This window comes from Gorilla gorilla, chromosome 12 (assembly GCF_029281585.2).
Source record: "Gorilla gorilla gorilla isolate KB3781 chromosome 12, NHGRI_mGorGor1-v2.1_pri, whole genome shotgun sequence".
NCBI lineage: Eukaryota > Metazoa > Chordata > Mammalia > Primates > Hominidae > Gorilla > Gorilla gorilla.
Window position 1 is genome coordinate 53,341,309 of NC_073236.2, and position 26,094 is coordinate 53,367,402.

Genomic DNA, 26,094 nt, shown 5'->3' on the forward strand with positions numbered 1-26,094 from the left:
TCCTCTTTCTAAGGTATGTATAAACTCACCAGCTGTGCTCTTGCCAGCTTTTCAAATTATTTTTTTCTACAACAGTCATCTTAGACTTAATTTATGAGTTCTTTTAAGAGCTCCTTATCACATTTTTAAAGCTATATAAAGGTTTTTCCAGAAATTCAGATGTAGTCTAACATTCAAATATTCCTTCATTTACAGTGTCGAATTTGATTCATTAAAATTTTGTTCCAGATCTTTGCATGAAAGAAGTGGCCTGCAATTCTTCTCTTCTGTAACACAGCCAGAAGGTGGAAGTCCCTAAATTTTAATGCAGCAAAATTTCTCCTCTTTGGTGCTGCATTTCAAAAACACTTTCATTTGTGGCAGGTTCCAGGATGACTCCAGAGAAGCACTTTCCATTCCACACGACTTCTAACCACTGTTCTCTCAAGTCCTTCCACGAATGGACTAAAATACTCAAGAACAAACACGAAAGCAGGAAACACTCACCCTTGTTTTCCTTGTTGACATTCCCGCTGGTTAGGTCGGCCAGCCAGTTTAGAGGAGATGTGCTGGCTGGACAGGCAGGCTTCATGCTGCCGGCTGGCTTGGAGGCTGCTTCCCCACCCACAGCTGCTGGCTCCAACACTGAGGGATTCTGCTGGAGCACTGCACCAAGAGTCGGTTTTTCTCCAGCTAAAGAAGTCTGTGTTAAGCATTAAAGGACGATTTTACATAAGCTGAAGAATGACAGCTTCCTTTTCTTTTCTTCTCTCCTAATAGCCGACCAACAAGTAAGATAAATATCCAGAACAAAACCACCTAATAGTTAGCCCTGGGTATCCCCACAGCTGCAGTAATCCCGCACTAGTAGAGAATAACTAAAAGGTAGGAGAGATGTCAGCAACTTAAACACAGCAAGGTATTACCCCCCGCACCCTTTCACCAGCCCCTGCTGGTACATATCCCTATTACTCTATGTACCATGCTGGTTTAAAATGACCAGTTTGTGCCTGTCTCCCCTATGAACTCATCCCAGAATTCAGGATAGGCACAGAAAACATGGTTAAAAACGAATAAATGACGCAGGTAGGAAAGGTAAAGTGGTGATTTCAGAAGGAAATGGGACGCAGAGAAAGAGAAAATGCTATTTTGACTTAGCTTTAAAAATGTGATGAGGAGCTCTTAAAAGTACCCATAAATTAAATCTAAGATGACTGCTGTAGAAGAAAATAATTTTAAAAACTGGCAAGAGTGAGTTTATACATACATAAGGAGGAGGAAAAAAAATATTCAAACCCCTGTTGTGGTCCAGGCCCTCTCTTTACATGTGATGTAATTCTGTGATGCCCAATCATCAATATTGCTTCTTATTTCTATATTACTGATGAGGAAGCTGAAGCACATAGAAACCAGCTCACTTCAGCCAAAGTAACACAACTAGCACATGGAAGGAAAAGAACTCAAATTCAGTTCTGACTCCAAATATTACAAGTCGTCTGCTCTCCCATCCTGCCTATGACACCACAGCTTTATAGAAATGTAAATTTCTGATTATTAAACACAGTGCGGCATACTGATTACTGGAACGAGGGGGAGAAGGGACAGCAAGACGTACATGTGATGGTGGGGAGGAGAGGGATGCCACCAAGGAGAGACATATGAGGACTGACAAAATTAACATTTTTTACATTGCATGATGGGCAACTAAAGGTTCATTTCATCATTTCCTTCAACTCTGCATAAACACAGGCAAAATATATTTAGTAATTTTAAAAATGTTAAAGCTTATCTTAATAATTTTAATTCTGCAAAATACACAAAAAATTTTTTTAAACCCTTTACAAATTCGACAGCTACTTATTAGGTAGACTACTTTAGAACTTTTTGCTTTTTCAAGAAACAAAAATGTAAAACCTACTAAAAGAGGCCACAGTAGAGTCTACGAAAGTAATGTGAAAAGTCAGAACGGGTCTCTGAACTGTCACATGAACTGTATGAATTCTTTCTCTCTCTCTTTCCACTGATAGCTATCCCCAGGTTCCTTTCAAATGCACTGATAGAAATCCTTGGGTTATTTGAAAAACGGACAAATGACAATTACAAGAGATGTTGAGTTTAACATAAGCAGTAAATACCTGTTTTAGGTCTTCCTTTGAGGCTGGCTTTGAAAAGAGTTTGAATTGCCTGTTTGAACAAGGGCAGTTTGCCTTTATTCCCCATTTCGCTCTTACAGAATGAACAATGTCTCCAACGTCATAGAGTGCTAAAGAAAGGGCAGAGGCAAACATCTGAACAAGGATATTAGGTACTTTCAACCTCAACATTACAGAGCAGAAGCTGGCATTCCCCACAGGATTACTTTTCCCACTCCCTCCTTTTCATCCTGCTCCAGAGGCCTTCCCCAAAATGCATTTTCTTTTCTACTACAAAACTATCCCACAAAACTTGACTCGAAAAGTGTTGGAGGAATTATCTAATATATTTCTGGACAACTTACAATACACGCTAAAATAAACTTAACGAGTAATAAAGGAAAACAAAACTACCAGCTCCCATGAGTTAACCAAGACAAGGGGAAAGAAAATCACTGCAGCACATGAAATACCTTTTCCAGGAATGATCTGTGTGGGCATTAAGTTCTCTGGTTCATGTATCTGACTCTTCACACATTTTAGCCAAGAGAAAGTCTTGTAAGCAGCACCTGCAAATAACTGATTTGTAGTAACTGTTCTTTACAGACTCTGGCTCCACATGCTTCAAGAAACCCGCCAAACACAAATCAACAAAAACACTTGATTTAACTGTGTAGAGGGGCTGGAGGAGAATCAAATCGGTTCTCACCCTGTTGGCAATTCTTTCTCTTCATCCGGTAGCAGTCCACACATACTCCAAACCCACACCGAGGACACACCCAGTGCAGGTTGAAGATGGTGGTGTCACACACATCACACATTTCTCGAACACCTTTGACAGCTCGCTTCCAAGCAACCTGTCCTGCAAAAATCAGTAAATCACTTAGTCTTTGGAAGGAGAGGGCTTCTGAAACCAAAAACGAAAGGTAGGGGTTACTGTCATTCCTCCCTGTGACTAGACTTCAGATTAACTTTGTTCAGCCTTCATTGCAAATGCTGTCCTCCACCCCATGAAGTGTTCCTGGATCCCCTCAGCACTCCTAGTAACTTGAATTTGTACTTCAGATTCATGCCTCTTCTCACTTTATGTATTCAGGCACAGTCTCACCTCCCTCTAGGAGACTGAACTCCAAGCAGAATCCCTATTCAGACTGTGCAGCAGTAGTTACACAAGTTGGAGCTCAGACACAGGTATCACAACAGTGGTTCTTAACCTCTGAGTCATGAGTCCCTTTCAGAATTTAAAGGCAGCATGTTCCAGGCTTTCTCCAAAGGAAAAAGAAAAATTTACTCAGATCCACAAACCCAGTAATCTGCACTGAGTATCAGGTTATTCAGATACCCTACATCCACTAGACTGCCCATTAAAAACTCCAAGTTTCTCAGGGGGCCTGGAGGGAGTTGCACATTAACTTTGTGCAGGCACAATGGTCCAAGATCAGTTTCTTCACCAGTCAGTCAGAAATTCGATTTAGCCAGTGCCAGGAATGATGCAGGCACCCAGGACTAACTCACACTAACCAAACATCCAGCAGATTAAGGCACGACCGGGGATTCCACAAAGCAGCATTTTCTGTTCCAGTGGCCAAGACCTAATAACTGGAGGGAGAGGCCTTCCAAAACTGGATGGGCCATTGAACCCTTCCCCTAGATGGAGGAGTGCCAAATCAGGGAACCAAACCAGGTTATCAGCAAGCTTTCAGAAGTATGAGCAAAGGGAGGACATTTTTGTGGGTCACAGAAAAGCCCAAGGTCTCCTGACTAGGAGACTCCTGGCAGACAGTCTGTGTCTCTCCTGAACAACACTGGATCAAAGCTGCTGCACTCCTGTTCTATGGAGAACATCTTTTTCCTAATCCAGTCTGGGGTTAACTCATTCCTTCTTCAGACTGAACACAACCCAAATGACCAAGCTTTAGTTTATACAAAATCAATCCAACTGCTGAATGAACTTCTGCCATTACATTATAATGTAATAGCACAGGGCACAATTCATATAGCTTTAGGCATCTTACAAATGAGATTTTATGAACTTCATCTTGGACACTTGGATTAGACTGTTTCATCAGAAAGTACTCTTAGATCTCTTAGCCACCTGTTTAATGATTATCTGTCACTGAAAGGACAGAATAAAAGTAGTAATAGTCGAGATCTGCTCCCTAATCTCAGGATCAGAGGTAAACTCTTCTGGGTATGGTGGCATATTTCAGTATCACTCACAGTGAGTTTCTCTCTCCAATCTGACCAGCTTGTCACAGAGAAAAGAAAGAGCAACAGGATAATCAAAAAGGCAAGGAGGAGAGGTTAATCCCATTTAAATCTTCAAGGAGGAGAGTTTCTTAATTATGCTGTAAAAGATAACTGTGCCTTTTTCTATATGAAAAAAACATTTTTTAGATGACTCATCTTTATCAAAGAAAAAGCCATCACTTGCTTAAAACAGCTCTGCTGATTCAGGAGCAAAGCCATTAATACATTCCAAAAAAGTGTTTCCACATTGCAGTCATGTACGTACCACTGCCAGACCAGTTACTTAGGAATTTTTCTTTCAATCTACTACTTTTACTTAAATATATTTAATAAAGAAACTTTGTATCTCTATTGAAAATGGAAAACTAATATTGCTTGTCTTAAACAGACTACAGGGGGAAAAGTATAATAAGACTCTTGACTTAGAGTCTTCACTACCCCAGCAGAATGAAGTAATTCTAAAGAATAGCTCTGGTTGTCCCAGGCACTCGCAATTCCCTTTCTCCCAGGCAGCTCTGGATTCCTACAGCTGGGAATGACCTAGTCCTGTTCCTTGGACTCTGAGACAGTATCCACATATATTCAATAAGTTATTTTTGTGCTTAAGCTAGGTTGTTAGTTGCTGGTAATAAATCAAAATTCTTAAGACTGGCATGGATGCTTGTATTCAAACATACTTGGTTAAGCAAAGTCTAAAAAGAGACACACCAGAGGAATAGAAAGGCTTCACTTTTAACTTTCAACCACTGGTAAAGATAAAATGATGGAAGAAAATATGAGGCTTACAAGGCAGATGCCCCATGGTGCTTCTGGCTGGATAACTCATTTCCACAGAGGGACGTGGATAGGAAGACGCTGCACCGTCCTCCAAACATCCTAGCTTGAGATGTCATGAAGGAGGTCTGGCTCTAATGTGCCACCTACCCTGATTCCTGTGGCTTAATGGGCTGCCAGATCAGTGTAAGAGTGCTCCCAAAGAGGGGAGGACACAAGCACATGCACATCTAGAACCTCCAAGTATTCCCTTCAAACCTTGACTCTAACAATCATTTCCATTCTGAACCTGTTCTCATTCTCAAGTCTGGGACCCAGCCCTGCAGACTCTAACTCGGTAGGTCTAAGAGTCAGCCTTCCCATTCTTATTTTCCTTGAAATGTATTCATGATTAAGAACCTTTGTTTTAAAATAAACCAATCTGAGACCTCATCCCCTCTTTTAGTGTGCCTGCACTGCTGGAGAGGCTGTGCAAATTCCACCCTCACTTCACCTTTCCTAACAAAAAAGGAGTTCCACTCCTCTGTTAATTGGCCCAAAATAAACCCCAAAGATAGGTGGCTAACTCTGATCAAACCTGTTGCTAAAGGAAAAATGCAACCTCATTATACCAAAGTTATCTAAACTTCTGGGTGAAAAAAAACCCAAGCAATTAGGACTTAGGTGTCACTTAGGAACAAAAATCAAATTGGGCTCGAAAATCCTACCCCCTAAGAGATGCTCTTACTGTGTGGCTCAATAGTTGACATAGCTTCCTTTTCAGAAATCACCATTTGACAGAAGTGGTCTCCAATGTTGGCCAGGATGTACTTTGCTGTGTCCAAATCAATCCCCACAACGTTTTTGGTTAAAGGTAACCACAAGCCAATTGCTTCATTGTCATACTTGTTTGGTGTTAAGAAGCCTTCTACCCGCAACACACCATGTTTGTTGAATTGTAACCTAGGGGAAGCAGGGGGAAAAAAGATGTAATGTACACACACACACACACACACACACACACACACACACACACAAAACTTATTTACAACTTGTAATTACTTTTTTTTTTTTTTTTTGGGATGGAGTCTCGCTCTGTCACCCAGGCTGGAGTGCAGTGGTGCCATCTCGGCTCACTGCAACCTCCGCCTCCCAAGTTCAAGCAACTCTCCCTGCCTCAGCTTCCCCTGTAGCTGGGATTACAGGCGCCTGCCACCACTCCCGCCTAATTTTTGTATTTTTAGTAGAAATGGGGTTTCGCTATGTTGGCCAGGCTGGTCTTGAACTCCTGACCTCAGGTGATACGCCTGCCTCAGCCTCCCAAAGTGCTGGGACTACAGGCATGAGCCACCGTGCCCATCCACAACTTGTAATTACTATTTAAATCAACAAAGTCCTTCCTAGTTTTCTGTAATCTCCATGGCTAATCACAGCTAATGATTATTTGGCAATGTCAGTAGGAAGATTAAAAACACTTTTTCCCCAAAAGACAAGCTAGACAGGGGAAAGAGGAGGGAGGAGAAGGGGAGAGAGGTATATTTTGCACTCAAACCAATATAATCATACTGCCTCCAGGGATAGTTGTTCGACTTGCTGGACTTGGCACTTAAGAGCAAAGAAAATCACAAGTTACTACAGAAGTTAAGTCGTTAACAAACAGAAGGTGATAAATAATCTGATCAGATTTAAATACAACTACTGCTTCAAGAAAAAAGCTCAGCTAAAGAAGGGTAACCCCTAGACAGTCACTGAAGCAATGACCACACTGGTCCGTGAGGTACTTGGTGCCTATATAAATTCCAGCTGCACGTTACTGTCCAAGCTTCTGGAAAGAGGGAAGCATTAAAATGGGCCTCAGAACCTAAGAAGTGGAACAAAGGGCAGAACATTTGTTCATTATTTGCCTTCAATACTGTATAACACTTGAATGTTCTTTTCATAAGCTATGTATTAGTTTTAAATTTTTGAAACACAAAATTTTTCTTTTTCTTTTTGACACAGGCTCTCACTCCAATGCCCAGGCTGGAGTACAGTGGTATGATTACGGCTCACTGCAACCCCCACTCCCAGACTTCAGCAATCCTCCCACCTTAGCCTCTCAAATGGCTGGGAAGGCAGGCATGTGCCACCACGCCCAGCTAATTTTCTTTTTCTATTTTTTGTAGAGACAGGGTTTTGCCCTGTTGCCCAAGCTGCTGTCAAACTCCTGGGCTCAAGCGATCCTCCCACCTTGGTCTCCTGAAGTGCTACGATTACAAGCATGAACCACCATACCCAGCCTAAAAGTACAGTATTCTGTCTAGGCACAACGGCTCACTGTAATCCCAGCACTTTGGGAGGCTGAGACAGATTCAGTTTGAGACCAGCCCAGAGAACACAACAAGACCCTGTCTCTACAAAAAAAAATTTTTTTAATTAGCCAGGCATGGTAGCACAAGCCTGTAGTCCTAGCTACCTGGGAAGCTGAGATGGGAGGATCGCTTGAGCACAGGAGTTTGAGGTTACACAGTGAGCTATGATCGTGCCAATGCACTCCAGCCTGGGCAGCAGAGCAAGATTCTGTCTCTAAACATAAATAAGTAAATACATACATACATACGTACATACAAACAAATATTTCTAGTAGGAGACATAAGAAATAGATATAAAACACAATGAAGTAGCCTGTAACAGATATCGTAACAGTCATTAATTCTTATAAGAGCAGAGGAGGAAGTGCTGACTGCTGACTATGAGTTTTGTGGGCCAATACGACAAGGACTTCATAGTAAAGAGAGTAATTGAGCTTGCTTTGGCAAGAAAAGGTAGACAATTAGGTAAAGAAGGTATGTCCAAGAGACAGTACTTCATATAAAAGCAAGAAAACTAGAGGTGAACAGGGTGACAGTAGACTAATTAGACTAAAGGGTTTATTCAAATAGGTAAGAATCAGGAAGAACTTGCAGAGGTAAGTTGGGGTCAATTGCTGAAAGCCTTCAGTATTTCATTGGGGACCTTGACTTTGCTAGGCACTGGGCAGCTATCAAAAGTCATCATGTGAGACACATGCAAAGTTGTGTTTTAGAAAAACCATTTGTCCAAAAGAGTGTAGAATAAACTGGAAGGACAAGACACTGTTACCTAACATACGCAAATTATTTCAGGCAGTCCAAATGAGAGATGCAAGTTTTTAATTTTTTAAGACGGCCCAAATTAGAGATAGTCATAACACAAAAAAATAAATTTGAAAGCATTTCAAAGTGGGAGGTAATGGCAATAGGACCTAGCAGCTGAGCCTTACCACTGAGACCCTACCCCTACTCCTATTTTATTTGCAGAAGAGTTTAATGAGATACAAACTTGATGAGGAGGCTAATGACAGCCTCAATCTTCACTCTAAACATCAGGAAAAAAGTTAAATTATGATATTCTTTTACCAAGATATGAGTTTCTTCTAGTTTCTACTACACTGGCTTCTACTATGCAGCATTAGGCAAAGGTACTTTCCCCTTTAAAGAAGTCAAAAATGAAAAAAACAGCTAAGTCATAAAGTCAATGACTTCTAGACTGTTACAAAAATATAGTGGGTTAAAAAAAAAAAAAGCTCTAATCATATTACAAAGAACAAAAGAAAGAAAAAAAAATTATCCCTTCCCTAAAATGCCTTTGCAACTTAAACCACTCTCTCATCCAATCTAGTTATATTTTTCATAGCAGAGGAGCCATAACAACATCAAATCAAGTGAATAGAAACACAAAGACCTGTACAAAGCGTAACCATTTCAGTGTCTTCAAAATACATACACATACAAATGAATATGCATTGTAACACATGTTTAAGAAAGAAAATTCTCGAGAGGAAGGGAAACAGAGTTACCCTCTACTAACAGCTTATTCTGGGCCAGGCATTATTCAGAATATATTAATATATGCATATGTTAACATACATCAACAGTATTACAGCTCTAAATGCTACCCACATGCTTTATGACGTGCTTTTGCAATTTACAAAGGGATGAATGGGGCAAACTAGTACCTAAAAAACTCTTACTTCGTTAAATAAGCCTGAATCTGAAAGTTACGAGCACAGATATAATGATCTAAATTCCCTGTGCATTTAATTCAGCTCATCAGCAATCTTTTAACTTAGATAAAATGAAAAGGGAGGAGGAGAATAGGAATTGAAATCAACTCTTCTGTTTATGATTAGAGTTAGTCCAACCTGAAAGTACCTAGATTTCTGAGAAAGTGAATTATATCTCAAGTTCAACTATACCAACACTGTTCATTTCTATATGAACAAAAAAGACAGGGCTGCTTTTTTCTTCACTCAGGATAGAAGAATTTAAAGAAAATGATTTTGAAAATATATATATATATATACACACACATATATATACATATATACACATATATATACACACACATATATATACACACATACACACATACACATATACACACATATACATATATACACATATATATACACATATATATACACATATACACACATATATATATATGAAAATTTTGCCTATAAAATTGGAAAAGATTTTTTAAAAAGGTATGCCTCTTCCTGCTGGCAATGGTACAGAGACCATGGGAGCATGCTCAAACCCTGCAGTGGTCAAGGACACAGGTGCGACCTTCCTGGAGGATAACTTGGCAGAACAGGTGTATCAAAGCCTTAAAACACACACACCTTCTGACCCAGAAATGCCACTTCTAGTAATCCTCCCAAAGCAAATAATCAGGGACATGGACAAGAAGATCATTTCTGCATTACTTCCAGTCACAAAAAATACAAAATAATCTTAATACCAACAAGGGAATTGGTGAAATAAATTATCAAACATTACTATAATGTGCTCTTACACAGAAATTCAAAAGTATTTAAAGAAAAAGGTTATGATCAAGAGGTTCCTACTATGTAATGGGAAAGTAAGATTAAAAACAGGGTGTGCAATATACCAACTAGGTATACCAACTACCTAGGTATACATTTTATGATCATACAGTGCACTGAAAAGTTAACAGTAGTTATTTGTAGTGGTTTTTCAGAACCTTCGACATTTTTCTATAATGACTGTTACTTTTTGAAATAGAAGTTTATATTTTTAAGCTTTGTTACTTTAAAAAAAATCAAAAATAAGAATGAAAAGTAACATGCAATAAGATCTAGATTCTCCAACCTAGAGATTATAAATGCAACATCTACCACCTTTTTACTTCTAGATTTACTGTTGATAAAAGAGTAACAAAAGTATGCCAGATGATCTAGCATAACAAGTATGCCCAGATTATCTGAACTTTTCCCAAAATGCCTCACCTCCTGAAGTGAAAGAAGCGGCAAAACACAGGTGAGTCCTTCTGTTGCTCCTTATCCTTGCGGAGACTGTCCAAGCGACACTCTCGGCATTTAGGCAACTGTGCCACGATGTTCACACAAGAATCATCCTGTACGAAGGCCTCGCCACTCTGTTGCAGCTTTTTGAGTTTAGCTGGGTCTGTCAAAACCGACTTCCTGGCTGGGGCTAGGAAAACAAAAGATTAAGGAGACAGGACCTCAAATATGTATGACTGAATTCTATTCAAAAACCCAATATTCCCTTAAAGAGAACTCCCTTCTCAATTCCTGGTTCAATTGTAATTTCTAACAATGGCTCAACAGAAGACAACTATCAGAATAACTGGGAAAGTTTTACTCTCTTTATAAAACAATTCTTATTTGCTCAATCCATTTGGCAACATAAAACCCCAAATTAAACAGCCAGACTCACAATTCAAAGTTAATGTATACTTCTATTCACAACCCTACATTTTAGGATGTTTTCGAATCAGACATTTAATTCAAACTCTCTCGAGGCTCACTTCTGCAGAGGCCTGACTTAGTAGATGTCCATTCTGTCACTTTCCAAATTCAAAAAAACTGGTTTAAGGTGTGTTTTTAAAAGTACAATGCAAAAGCTAACCATTCTAAAAATAACAATAAACAAATCACTTTCCTACGTAGCCCCTGGGTCTATGGAGTTAGAGCATCTTCTAAATGCCTGTCACTTGACTCCTGACATGTCTTCCCCTTCTTTCACACATGTGGTCCATGCAGGATTAAGAGCACTGGCTACAGACAGGATTATCATTCTAAGTAAATGCAGATTTTATGTTTTAACTTGTAATAGGCCAGAGAATTTGAAATGTTAACATGGTTTCTAAAGACAAGGCAGACACGTATTAGGAAAGAGCAATCACCGTGTCAGAGAAAATAACAAAGTAAGGAATCCATTTGTATGTCAAGAGCCTTAAGGAATATTTCATAGAAAACAGAAAAGACCTTTTCTTAGGGTCCCAGAGAGCTGAGAAGAGGGAAGTGGGTTTTTAGGCAAACAAACAAAAGTCAAAAACCAAGAGCTTCTGGGGAACTAGTTGAGAGATGGGTGGCAGAGGTGAGTCTTGGAGAAAATTGGAAGATCCCAAACCAAAGAAGGTTTTAAGTAAAGTAAACATCTTCAATAATTACCTTAGAGGTGATATAATCTTACCTCTCTTTTAAAGCAGGACTAGACCACATGTAAATTTCTACATGATGCTGTTAGTCCTTGATCCCTTAAACACTCCTACTCAGTTATAGTGAAAGAGAAGGTAAAGTAAGAAAGGAGAGAAAATAAAGAGATTAGTAGTTCAAGGATGTAATTTTAATTACTCAGATATTGAAAGACATCCTTTGAGTTGAGCCAGGCTTCCACAGATCACAGGCAAGAAGGTTATCTTATCTGTTCTATCCTGGCTCACAAGAGGAAATATCTAGAAACAAGAAAGTTGAACTGTCTAAATCTAGCTCTTTACTGAGGAGAGCAACAGGTGCTACCATCAGTGATTCTCTGAATTCAAAGCCAAGTCAAGAGAAAAATGCAACGCCCACTTCTGAGGAGCCACGGATCTATCTGAACAGAAAAAAAGGCAGCTGTTTGACTCCAGTTTGCTTTTGTTTTCTAGACCCCAAGTGGAAGAAAGGAGCAGAAAAGTTTTCCAAGCCTTCTGTACTAACATGCAGTACTAGTGGACACAGCTCAGAAGTCCCGGCAGGCTTCTGATCACACTCTCACACCTCAACCAAAAAAAAAAAAGTCACAGTAGATAGCAGGATGTGCTACTCCAGGATGTAAGTAAGTTTTTCACTTCTTTTAAAATCCATTAGATGGGGAATAGCTGCATAACATATTAAATGAGACAAAGCTGGACTCCGTAACTCACCTGTGTATCTATCATGTGCTTATTGCACTAGAATCTTTACTGTTTCGTCACATAATATTAAAGTAATTTGCTTCAAAAACTAGCTGAGTGTGAGAGCTGATGATTCAAAAAGAATAAATAGAACAAGGATATGGTTATGAATATGTACTTTCTTTTGAGTGTTACATAATTTCTGAGAACAGGATAATCCTATGCAATTAATTTTATGCAAATTAACAGCTATATTAACTTAAACCTCAATGAAGAAGCTAGGTTAGAAGTATTGCTAGACAAAGAAAGTTCTTTCTATTCTTCCAATGCTATACTAAAAAGATTCGCAAGTCAAATCCAGCCATCTTGCCCTCTAATTTCACAGAGGCCTGCAGTTAAAAAGATAGTGTAGATATATTCATTTTTACTGATCCAAATAAATAAATTGTTTTCGTAGGTTGTTTTCGTTTGTTTGTTTTTTGAGCCAAGCTCTCACTCTGTCGCCCAGGCTAGAGTACAGTGGTACAATCATAACTCACCGCAGCCTCCAACTCCCGGGGTCAAGCAACCCCCCTGCCTCAGCTTCTCCAGTAGCTAGGAATAACAGGTGTGCCCCACCATGCCTGGCTGATTTTTAAAAGAATTTTTTGTGGAGATGGGGTCTCACTATGTTGCCCAGGCTGGTCTCAAACTCCTGGTCTGAAGCAATCCTCCCACAGTGGCCTCCCAAAGTATTAGGATTACAGGTGTTAGCTACTATGCCCAGCCTAAAACATTAACAAAATCCATATCAATTTCCCACATAGCTAACAGTGATCAAAAGGCATCTTTAAATTCTAATAGCTCTAAACCTTTTGACATGCTGAAAACATTTTGTTCTTCTAACTCTAGTAACAGAGCTTCTGATAACTACCACCATTATAACGCATCCTCAAACTTCATATAAGTAGCATCAAGTACAACGTACCAATTTCCCCGTAAGAAGAGTAGTTTTAAATTGTGGGTGCAGCAGGACCTCCCCTTAAGCAAAGAGACTCTTCCTGGTAGTTCAGCCCTATCCGTAACATCTTTAACCCAAGTCCTTTTTCCAGAAATGATATAATTCTGCATCTTTTCTAAAATTCCAAATCTCAGCTACCTGTCACAGATCACCTCTTCTACTCCAACCTGGATGTAACAGAAAGATCAGTGACAAGCTGAAATAAAGTAATCACCAGATTACTTTAGATTTTGTTTCAAAATTTTCTTAACCTAAGAATTGGGAACCACCTAATTACCCACCTAATAGGAACCAGTTAAATCCTATGGTAAATGAACATAATGGAATCCTTGCTTTAAAATACTAATAGACACCTACACTAATTCACAGGGTAAAATTATTGGCATGAACCCATTTGTGTAATACAGTTTATCTGTATTTCTATATACATGAAACCAGGTACACCAAAATATTAACAGTAATCGTTTCTGAGATTTGGGAATTATACCTTCTTTCAACTTTTCTGACTGTATACACTATTTCTACAAAGTCATTTTCACATAGTTTCTCATAGGACAAGAAAGAGATATATATCTCTACCATTTCTTACCTTCTACCAATAAAGATATTGAGAAACACTCACCATTCTGGATTTTATTGTTGCTTCTTGTACAACAGCTTTCATTATCTACTTTTACTGAAGATTCCTTTAAATTCTGTGATCGGCAAGCTAAAGCTGAAGGTTCTACCTTTTTTCCTGAACAGTTATTAGGGCTATCACTATTGACACCTGCTTTCACTTCTGGTGCATTTGAAACATCCGATGAGGAAGGTGCATGTTCTAGGTGCTTCTGCAGTTCAGGAGGATTGGCAATTTCCAATTCTGCCTTAGAAGAAGCCTTTGTAGGTAAGCACTCCTTAGGAAGGCCAGTCAATGCTTGTGGAACAGACTCCAATCTGTTTTCCTGATCAGTGTTTGTCTTAGGCTGAGTACAGTTGCCTTTTGGCTCAGTCAGAATTTTCAAGTCTCCAGTTCCAATCTGAGAGGACTTTGAGAGCAACCCTGCTTTGCAGACATCTGGTTTTGTTCTCAGAGCTTCAGACTTTGTATTTAGACAGGAAGAAATTTCCTCTGGTAAACTTTGTTTATGACATCTGAAAAATATAATATAGAAAGCTAGCATCCAGGCCTCTTTTTATCTCTCCATTATCTTCCCCAAACAAACTGTTTGGTTCCCTAAGGTAATGAGTATGAAAGAAAAAAGAAAATTTCTTATATGTTACAGAATTTAGGATAGATTTCTGTGAGCTAGAGTTAAAAGTCATCAGTCAATGGTTCTGCAAAAATATCATAAACACTCAGAAAAATACAACTCTAAATTATGTCTGCACGTTCTCAGAAATCTTTAACTTCTTACATTAGTTCTACTTCTCACAGCACAATGAACCTTAGCTTTCCCTCAAAACAAAATATTGTATGAAACCAAAGAGCATACTCAGCAGATAAGCAGCTCTCTGGTTTATAAGTATCAAAACCAGAAGTCTGTGTAGGGGCAATTCTGAAAGTTTTCTTTCTTCTTTTTTTTTTTTTTTTTTTTTTGTAAATTTCAGAGAAACCTCTGCTAAAACTCTTTCTTCTATAGTAAAGATTATGTTTGAATTTTAAAGATAAAACTCCATTCTTGCTACTTGCCAAGAGTCAAAAATTGAACCTCTAGTAAAGGTCAATGTGTCAAGATAAAAATTCTAAAATACATACGTATATAAAAAATGTTAGAAATCCCTTCAAAGATATTCACACAAAATCTAATTAAAAACGAACAATGGGCAAGACACAAGGGCTCACACCTGTAATCCCAGGATTCTGGGAGGCCAAGATGAGAGGACTGCTAGAGGCCAGGAGTTCATGACCAGACTGGGCAAAATAGCAAGTCCCCCATCTCTACAAAAAAATTAAAAATTAGCCTGGTGTGGTGGCACGCGCCTGTAGTCCCAGCTACTTGGGAGGCTGAGGCAAGAGGATCAATTGAGCCCAGGAGTTCAAAGCTGCAGTAAACTTAAACTTTGACTGTACCACTGCAACTGCACTCCCTCCTGGGCAACAGAGCAAGATCCTGCCTCTAAAAAACCTCAAAAACTAAAAAAAAACTAACAAACTGGCAGCAGCACAAAACCCTTTTCTGCTATAAGCAACATGTGACCAGCCCTAACAGAGAATAATTTCATTCTTGTTTGTTCAGTGATCAGGACACATAGCAAATAGAATAGCTGATTGATTACTTGGTTATTCACAGAACGATTTGGTATTTTCCCTGTACATCTTACTAGGGATAGCCTTGAAGAACTTTTGTTTCTTAGCATCCTAGAGTTCTTTCTCCAGAAAAATGCAAAGTCCTTTTTTTCTATTATACCTGTTTGTTCCTGCCTCTACCAAAGGACTTCACCCTGGAGAAGAATTTTTCATTTAAACACTCAGATGAAAAATCTTTCCTTGGATATCACTGAACTTCCTAATGTTCCCTCAGTTTCTATTTTGAAGACTGCTCCTCCTCCTGTCTGACTGCCACATGGCCATCCTCCAAGCTCTATCCCAGACTGACTACTTTTTCCCAGTGAACCAGTGTGCTCAGCCACTCTCCCACCTTCCAAACCTACTTTTCTATACCACAGTCTCTCCGACCTACATCTTAAGTCTGTACCAACTGCCTGCCTACGCAGGCCACCACCACTTCCCAGAAGAGATCCTTCCGTTAAAACTACTTGCTCTGTCAACCTTGTACCTACTTTAAACTTTCTAGTGAAACTTTACATTTCGTACTCGTTTTCTTCCTCTACAAGTTAGTAACAGTTACCACCTACAGCTATTGCTTCGTCATTTCTATTATTCTTAGAGTCCTCTCTACTGCCACATTTCTCAACTATACTTGGGTCAATCATGTCGAGGCTGCGGAGAATCTCTCATTGTAACCATGTCTCACTGCTTCTTCACACTCCCACTGACCTCAGTCTTCCATGTACAACCAATCTGTTCCCTTTTCCTTAAAAGAAGACACCTGTTTTACAAAGGTACTATTTCAATTGATCCTTCTCACTGTATCAAGACAGTCTCTTTTCTCATGCTCCCTTTCACTTCTATACCATTTTCTATGTTGCTCTGTGTGCCTTCTATACTTTTCACCTTCAAAAGCATCTATCCATCTTTTCTCAGAAACTCTAACGAAAAACCTCCCTGGACAACCAGGGATAAAAACAATGAGCCATGACTAAAATAATTTTTTATTATTATAATTAAACATCTTTAACAAATCACTACTCACCCTTGAGGAATTTTTGCTCCAAGGTTAGGTGGAGAGTTGGCAGCCTGGGGAGTACTTTGCTGTCTTGGGTCCTTACTAGGTGGAGTTGCTGCAGTACAGCCAAGCAGTATCTCCTTAAAAACTGTTGTAGGTACAGACTGCACAGGACACATACTGGGAGAGGCCTAGAAGATACCAAACCAACAGATATTAAAAGGAAGTCCCTAGTTAGGAAATAATAAAATGCTACCAAATTTAAGATCATTTGCTTAATACTAAACAAACATAATACCATTGCCAAATAAAAAGAAACAGGAAAGTGAAACAAGTGATAAACTATACAATTAAGGGCTTTAAGACTGTAAGTAATCACTCCAGCTTTTCACAAAACTTATGTCTTCCTACAAAGGATCACAAGCTTATCTTTTTCAGACCTCTGAACCACTGTGCCAGGAAAACAGTCAGGTGGCAATTACTTTACTAATGCAACGCAGAGGTGAACTTTTAAGTGACAGTTTTAAATGGTGGCAGCTTCACATGCATTCACTTTGGCATGACTTGAGTGCCCACCACGCACTTACTGCATAGTTTGGCAGGAGACCAGACCACATAGGACTCTTGTAGGCAGGGATGCCTATTTGGTACCCAGATAAGCCTTTGCAATGCAATAAAAGTTGAGGACAGTTCTTGCTCTTATGTGGCTCATCAAGTCACAAAAAGTCATCCCAAGCTGCAAAAAACATCAAGTTATGACAGGCCTGTGGGCAAAGTTGGGACACCTGTCCCGGTTTCCTTTTCAGGTAATTTAATCTTCACAAAAATGTAAGTATTGAATCAACTTCTTAACAGTTTATACCATTCACAAAAATAAACTTCCCACCATGAAAAAAGAAAGGAGAAACTCAAGACAACTAGTCTAAGGCTGAACCAGGTGAAACCAATTCACCCATTTCACCAGACTCCTCACATGTGCTTAAATTTTTAAGTCATATACCTTAAATTTTTAAGTCATATACCCTTCTCAATCGTCTTGCCTTACCACCAAATCTAAACTTGAAGAATCTCCAAAGTTTCTTCATCTTCTAGTTATTAACTTCTAAAGTTTGGTTACAACTTCCACTAATAGGTTTTCTGTTTTGTTTTTTGTTTTTGAGACAGTCTCACTATTATCACCCAGGCTAAAGTGCAGCAGCGCCATCTTGGTTCATTGCAACCTCTGCCTCCAGGGTTCTAGCAATTCTCATGGCTCAGCCATCAGGCATGTACCACCATGCTCAGCTAGTTTTTCGTATTTTTAGTAGAGACAGGATTTTGCTGTGTTAAGGCTGGTGTCCAACTCTTGGCCTCAAGTAATCTGCCTGCCTTGGCCTCCTAAAGTGCTGGGATTACAGGCATGAGCCACTGTGCCTGGCCAGCAGGTTTTTAAAACCTGACAATTTTGAATATATTTATATGTACTCTACTCATGAATGCTTTTCTCAGAAATTTACTTGACAGCCTTGAAAAGACTAGCCAGCATATACTAAACAGATATATCTGAAAAATAAGAATTTAATCACTGGCAAAGTTTTGGCATAGTTTCAACTATTTTTAGGCACTAAATTATCTGATCATATATTACACTATTTCAGTCAACTCAATTTTGGTTAAATAGTACCTTAATGTTCTCCAGAAGGTGTAATGGTTGGTTTTGGGTGTTTTTTGAGTTTCCTAATCCTTTAAATGAGGAAATTAGTTTATTCCTAAAGTCCCTTTTGCTTATAATAGTTTACAATTCCGTTAATCTGAGGTTAGTCTCCCAAAGTTTAATGCTAATCATTTTGAAATGCTTATTCAAGGCTCAATTTTACCAATTATCTTTCCTCATATTGGTCACCTTCCTTATTCTGAATATGTTTAGAATTGATGCACTAATACCTTTCCTCACTCTCCCAAGAGCAACATACTTAAGAAATTTGGATTATAAACCTAAGCATAAATTTTTACTCTGTATAAAATCAAGCCGCTCAAGTTAAAAAAAAAAACCCTCCATCTCTCTAATTTCCCATATGTAATCAATAAACCAATAAATCTTGCCTCTATTTGCAAAGTATGTATTGAATCTACCCATGTCTTTCCATGTCACTACTACTAACATCTTTCCCCTAAGCTACACATCTCCTAACCAACCTTCCTTCCATTCTTGTTGAATCCTCTGCATCCTACCCAAAATCTCTTCTACCACAGAGCAATCTCTATAAAACATAAATCAAATAAGATCACGGCAGTCCACTGCCTACAAGAATCCCATGTGGTCCAGTCTCCTTACCACTCCTGCTCCTCCTCCCCCCATCTCTTTCACTGCCCCGCTTGTTCACAGTACTCCAACTACACTTGCTTCCTTTCTCATCTCCTAGTGTTCTAAGCCCTTTCTTGCCTGGGCCTTTGTACTTGTTATCTCTCTGGCTACATCGTTTTCAGTGGCTGGTTGGTTCTCTCTGTTCACCCTCAAGTCTGTTAATATGTCACCCTCTCAGAATTTCTGATTACTCTTTCTGAAGTAGCATCCCAAAAGCCATCCCTTACTCTATCATTTTTCTGTTTATACCTTTCATAGCCCTTATCACACCATGAAAGTACCTTCCACTTATTCATTGTCAGTCTCCTCACAATGGGACACACACTCTTTATGGGCAGAGGCCCTGCTGTTGCGCCCACTGTTATAACCTCATAAAACCAAACATACAGTGGATGCTCAATAAATAAGACTGGTGGAATGAACATACCAAGGAGTGAATGCTGTTAGCATGTAACATTTCTAAATAGCTATAAATCAATAAGTCTTATGAGTTACCTGAAGTGACAGGAAGTGATGATCACCACTGTAGGTCAGTCTAGCATACACTAAATATGCAATAGATACTTGTTGGAAGGAGGGATGGAGGAACAGAGGGAAGGAGGGAAGAAAGGAGAAATCTGCTATTTTTACAAGGGTGATTCACCACACCAAGGAGAAGATTTGGAGAGCAGTGGCAACAGCACAGTGATGAAGAGTACTGGATTTTGGTGTTAGCCTTTGGTTTGAAATTCAGTCTCTAACACTTCCTAGCACTTTCTTCCCATGAAGTATACTTTACAGGGCTGTGCTTTTACCATAGTGCCTGGCGCTGAAATCAATTTAAGAGATGAGCTGTCTTAAAGCAGAAAAACATTGCGAAAATTTTCTCAATTCTGTCACCGTGTGTTAGAATTAGCACAACTTAGCATGCTTTTCCTTTAAGAAACTCAAGTATTTCCTTCTACAACTTTCCTAAGGTTTAGCTCAACAAGAACAGGACTCCAATTCCCAAACCCATGTTCACGAGTGCACCTCCGCACTGGCCTCTGACTCAACAAAGGGTCAAAGTTTCTTCTTACCTGAAGAGTTTTCCCTGAAGGTCTTCTATACCAGTCATGGCAATAGTTCCTCCCTGCCAGCAGACGGAGATAATATAATTGAGTGTATGATAGAATTCTAAAAAGGACACTGCCGGCTCACATTCCTCAGCAGACTCTTTCCCAACTAACCAGGCAACGTCGTAACTCTGAGGAATAGTCTGCTAGGCAGAGAAGACCTTCAAGGAGCCAGGTATCACTGGCAAACAGGTTTATCTTAACCAAAAGTATTCATCAAGACAGTCAAGAGTCTTGCCTACTAGTCCCAAATGCCTGTCTTCTAAAGACCACCCTAAAAGTGCCAGTCCAACACATCTGGGAAGTGCAAACACAGTGAGAATCGTGCTGAGTGCATTACTGTACTCACCTTTCACTCATACATTTTCAAAAACTTTCTTTCCCCACTGCTCCCTTTATCTCTCCAGCCCTCTTGAAATCTAGGCCAGGCCAGTGTATCCAAAACTCGTCTGACTACAAGAATCACCCAGAACGAAAGACATTTACCGATATGGAATAATAGTTATAATACATTGCAAGGGAATCAAGGAGGCTACAAGAGTATGGTTTTTAGTTTTAAAAAACTAACAAAAAAAATCAAGTCTCTGTGATAAATACAGGGGGAGAAGAGACAGAAGGGAAGTATTTCAAAATGTAAACAGAGTCTCTGAGAAGTGTGATTACAAGTGATGATTCTATTCTTTACTATACTTTTCTAGCTTAACCAAAAATTTTCAAATGAGATGAGCTTCATAATCAAAAAAATATTTTCAAGAACTTCTGAAACCCAGGTAAAAATCCACCTTCAACTTCCTTTAGAATGACATGACTAGCATAGAGCTCAAGAGCTGCAATGTACATTTTTAAAACACTTAATTTAGTTTATCATTTTAGATGCAGAAGTTAAGAAACTTATCTCCAGGCTAAAGTGCAGGCTTATTTTTTTAATAGCTTCTAATGTGCCCAACAATCAGCTCAATAGCACACATAGTATGGGCAACATGCTGAGAAAGATAAAAAAGTAATGCTTCTGGCCTTGCAAGAATTTGAATCAAGGAGACAGGATCATATCATATATGTCTATATGCCCACATTTTACAAGTACCTCCTTGAAGGTTAGAAATTTACTTGCTCAAACACCTTTCCCATTGCTGACACACTCAACATTCTGAAGGCACCTTCCCCCAAGGGAGGTTCCCACTGACCTCAGTTCTGCTTGCACCCCAGATTGATCGCTCCACCATCCAACAGGATACGTCATTCCTATTCCCGACCCTTCTTCCTCAGCAAGTCTCACAGCTCAGTTCTCCTTTTCATCATACTCCCAATTTACACTGACACATTCCCCATGACAGGCAACACACAACCAACTTCTCCAAACTGATATTTACTACTTCTAACTCTAGACTGCCAACAATTTCTCTAATGTTAAAACCTGACATAAAGAAATTATTATTATATCCTGTTTATCTCTCAGCTTCTAATACTATGGATTACTTGACAATATTGTCTCTGAGCTTGACATCCTCTGTGTAGTCCTGGCCACATTAATTACCCAGAGCCTTACTACCTGTTCCCTTCTAGACCAGGGACCCCTATTCCTCACCAGCTCAGCCCCTTTCTATACTGGGAGACTACATAGTATCATAAATAATTGCCTGACCATGTCACTTGGGCTTCCTAAGCTAGAACTGTCATGTTCTTTGAGGCAGACATTCCATTTGTTCTACCTACTTCATTAGCTAGATTCCTGTGCTTCTTCAGTCCTAACACCTAGTCTTCCACCAAATCCAACTACTGCTGACTCCTAAATAGCTCTCCACCCCCTTAGCTACCGCCTCACCTCAAGCCTATTTATGATGTGCAATACAACTAACCTCATCAGTGCCCTCATTTCTATTCTCATGTCCTTCCCTCATCCATCATCTACAGAGCTTAAGTCAATCTCCTGAACTTAAAACCCCTGAACACCTCAGACACCCCCTCTTCATCTGCAGCATAAAACCCAAACTTCCTATCTCTGACCCTGCTTCTCTTTTTCCATGCCTCCTGTGCCCCAGCCACAATGAAACATTTGCCCTTCACCAAACAAGACACGTCCTCCCTGTCTGAGAGGCTCTGCCCAGGCTGCTTCTTGAGGCACCTGCAGAGCTCCTGCCCAGAGCACTCCCCCTGCACTTGTGGGAGCCCTCTGGAAGTCTGTCTCCCTCACTATGCTATGGAATCTGAGACAGGAACTCCAGATACCTTTCAATCTCCAGGACCAAGTATCCACCACACAGTGAGTACTTAATACAGTAACTGTGGTTTCTTGGATGGATGTACTTGAAATTACCTTGTAAACTTTAAGGCAAAAATGAAAGGTAGTAAGACTAATTTCCATACTTAACTCTTCATTCTTTCCTAAACAACCTGAGCCTCAAGAGGTCAAAGCCTATACCCTTCAAAGGAGGACAGAGGCTTCAGACACTGGTTTACAAAGCTTTTGGTGAAGTATCAAAGTTCCTGTTGCCTATATACAGGAAAGATTCAAGAAAGCCAATTAACCATCCTAGCTACATACTCAAGTGTTTGTGTGGCACAGTGCTAGCTTTGGTTCTAGTCGATGCTGTAGTCCAGTCTGCCCTTAATCAAGAAACCCAGATTTATTCATTGGCTTCCTGGCCCACTCCCCATGCCATTTCTCCTGGCCTTGGTCAGTTTTTAAATTTTAAACTCCAGCCTGGGGCAGAGCATTATAAAGGAGTTTTTGATAATTATAACACAGGAAACTATCCATGTGACATTTAGGCATTTGGATTCCTAAGGTGCCAAAAAGTTATTTGTATTGGAATAGGTCCTAATGATTTAATTCACCTAAAAGAGAAATAGTCTCGGTCCAAATGGTAACTATTTCAGAATAGAATTAAATCTGGTACCTGAACCCACAGTAGCATTCACAAAAGCCTATACTTTTCTGGACAGAAATTAGTAATGGCAAACCAATCACTTTCCTTGAAATACATTTGTTTACCCAATCATAAATGACCAATTAAATTCCTTATTATTGAGAAGGTGAAGGTCCTATTTCAACACCCAAACTACTCAGAATTCTAAGGCTCCTTCCCTCTTTTCATGCCAGGCATTGACACACACAACTCAATTTACCTTTAAGAACACTTCCACATGGTGAAATTGTCAAATCTATTGAGAATCTCCAGCAAATACCAAAAAATGAAACTTTTTTACATAAAATGGTGAACCATAAACTTATATTATCTCCATCTGCTTCAGTGTAGAAATTATGGCCAAGATCTGGAACTAGCAAAGAAGAGCAGACAGCAATGTAACACTAAAAAAATTTGCCATGCAGCCAGGGGCAGTAGCTCACTCATGACTGTAATCTCAGCAGTTTGGGAAGCTGAGGCGGGAGGATCGCTTGAGCCCAGGAATTCAAGACCAGTCTGGTCAACATACCAAGACCCTGTCTCTACAAAAAACACAAAAATTAGCCAGGTGTCATGCATGGCACATGCCTGCAGTCCCAGCTACTATGGAGGCAGGAGTTCAAGGCTGCAGTAAGCTCTGGTTGCACCACTGCACTCCAGTCTGGGTGACAGAGTGAGATCCTATCTCTAAAAAAATAAAAATAATTAAATAAATAATAAAAAATAAAAACTAGCCGTGCAATGTTAGAGTTAAGGAAAGCTTTACACAAGTGACGTAAATAAAGGTTACCTCGGAGCAAGATTTTGCTTGTTTGGAAACCAGGGTTCCATTATTCTCAGAAGACTTGCGTTTTACAGCTCCAATTCTTGCAGAATTACCTAAAATATTTAAAAATAGGTTAAGTTGGCTTCCCTGTTTCTCTTAATGTGAGAAGAACGGAGGAAAGGAGGAAGGAGAAGAAAGATTTTAATAACATATCTTACCACATGTCACAAGGTTATCGTGTACAACTTCAACATGAATCAGTGACGGATCAACAATTTTCAGTGCTGGAATCTTAAAAATAAATGAAACAAAGATACGGGAAGATAAAAAATGCTCAAGAACATACTGAAAATCAGGTTCATTAACATAACAATAGGAGCTTCTTATGAATAATTTCTTTTTAAAACAACTGTAATTATTTCTACCCTATAAAATAATAAAGGTATTTAGTGCCTAGAAAATCATAAATGCTTTGTATAGTTATCATGCTTTGTCGAGTTATCTTACAAAGAGTTATTGTTGTCTTTACCTCCTCACAGTTGACTTGAAGAGTTTTTGATGCTGGGTTTCCATTTACAACGGTTGCTGAAAACCACTGAGTAGATGGGTCCAAGCTATAAATTTTTACTTCTGAACCAACTAAGTTTTTGTCACCTTAAAAAAAAAAAAAAAAAAAAAATCTTAGAGCAATTTGCATTATCTCCCAATAGCAACATCATCCAGGACAATCTTTTCCTAAGTCTTTCTAAAAAAAACGCAAAAGTAAACATTAAAAGAATCACTACAAACATAAGATGACTGACATTTCAGAAAAGCTATGAGAAAATTTAAACTTTTTATTTTGTATTGGACCAAAGTAGTATTAGACAATTCATCAAGACCTCACTCACTGTCCTGTGTAGTTTTAGAGGAATCAAATTCAGGAACCCCAACAAAAATACTATGTCTGATAATCTAAAAAACACAGAAAAAAAGTATGATTGTAGAAACTCAGTAACACAAATGGGAAGGTAAGGACTATCAAATTAATGCCTTATCCATTTTATATGGCTGATATTCCAAACATATCAAATTCCACATCAAAATATAGCTGAGCTTTAAAAATATATATTTTTTTTTTTTTTTTTTTTTTTTGAGACAGGGTCTTGCTCTCACCCAGGCTGGAGTGTAGCAGTGTAATCAGGGATCACTGTAGCCTTGACCTCCTGGGTTCAAGTGATCCTCCTGCCTCAGCCTCCTGAGTAGCTGGGATTACAGGCATGTGCCACCACACCGGGCTAATTTTTTTAAAAATGTTTTGTAGAGATCGACGTCTCCCTGTGTTGCCCAAGCTGGTCTTGAACTCCTATCCTAGGCTCAAGCAATCCTCCCACTTTGGATGTCCCAAAGTGCTGGGATCACAGGCTTGAGCCACTGTGCCTGGCCCTACTCTACTGTTAGTTTCATATAATCCCTGAACTTTCCAAATTTCAGAGGTTTTAGCAACACACACATTTTTTGAATTTTAAATTTTAAAATTCTTAAAAATTTATTTTAGAAAAAAAGTAAGAAATGGCCCGGCGTGATGGCAGGCAGATCACTTAAGGCCAGGAGTTTGACACCAGCCTGGCCAACATGGTGAAACAGTGAAACCTTGTCTCTACTAAAAATACAAAAACTAGCCGGGTGTGGTGGTGCGTGCCTGTAGTCCTAGCTACTTGTAAGGCAGAGGTTGCAGTGAGCCAAGACAGCACCACTGGCACTCCAGCCTAGGAACTAGACTGTCTCAAAAAAAAAAAAAAAAAGAAAAAAGAAATTTCCATGAGCAAATGAATGAGAGGCTAAACCCTAGTTTCTCACAAGCTAATCATTGGTCAACTCGTGAACTATCACCACTAGGTAATGCATATATACCTTTTAAAAGATGGCTTTCATCTAAATGCTTCACAATCAAAGCTTGAAATTCTTTACTGACAATCTGATTATCCGTAAGAGAAAGTCGAAGACTGTTTACATCCTGAAAAATGAAAGATCATTACATGTTAAGGGTAACAGTTAATAAGAAGAGTTATTTAAATTCCAGTGGGCTATTTCAATTGGTTAATCAAATGGGTTAAAGTAGTGTCAACAAACCATGTGATAGCCCAAATCATTCCAATTCCAGTAAACCAGACGGCTCAAAAAGTCCTAGACCATCAAATGATCACAGCTATAAGGCAGACTGAAGTAAAGTCATCCCAAGCTAGAAGCATGAGAAATATTAAGAGGAACTCAAAGCATAATTTTAAAAATGACTAACTTTGGCAATGGGAAAAAAGTAAGCAAACAAACAGCTGGTCAATCCAAGTAAAAAACACTCTGTATCCTAAATACTGGGGATGGGGAAATCACAATCCAAATCCAAGGGACAAAAAACACA

At 39.2% G+C, this 26,094-nt stretch overlaps 1 protein-coding gene across 3 annotated transcripts in view; it reads right to left on the bottom strand.

Annotated features, from left to right (window-relative positions):
* The window catches only part of KDM3A (lysine demethylase 3A), a 55,085-nt gene that overhangs the window by 11,859 nt on the left and 17,132 nt on the right, over positions 1-26,094 (bottom strand). For all 3 annotated transcript variants that reach the window (XM_063695730.1, XM_004029564.5, XM_031007712.3), the window contains exons 5-16: positions 25,590-25,692; positions 24,226-24,350; positions 23,915-23,987; positions 23,721-23,809; positions 16,614-16,777; positions 13,940-14,451; positions 10,426-10,630; positions 5,863-6,077; positions 2,821-2,973; positions 2,585-2,680; positions 2,115-2,242; positions 487-682 (exon numbers count right to left, since the gene is read on the bottom strand). In XM_063695730.1, the coding sequence (XP_063551800.1) occupies positions 487-682; positions 2,115-2,242; positions 2,585-2,680; positions 2,821-2,973; positions 5,863-6,077; positions 10,426-10,630; positions 13,940-14,451; positions 16,614-16,777; positions 23,721-23,809; positions 23,915-23,987; positions 24,226-24,350; positions 25,590-25,692 (2,059 nt within the window). The remainder of the gene's footprint in view (positions 1-486; positions 683-2,114; positions 2,243-2,584; positions 2,681-2,820; positions 2,974-5,862; positions 6,078-10,425; positions 10,631-13,939; positions 14,452-16,613; positions 16,778-23,720; positions 23,810-23,914; positions 23,988-24,225; positions 24,351-25,589; positions 25,693-26,094) is intronic.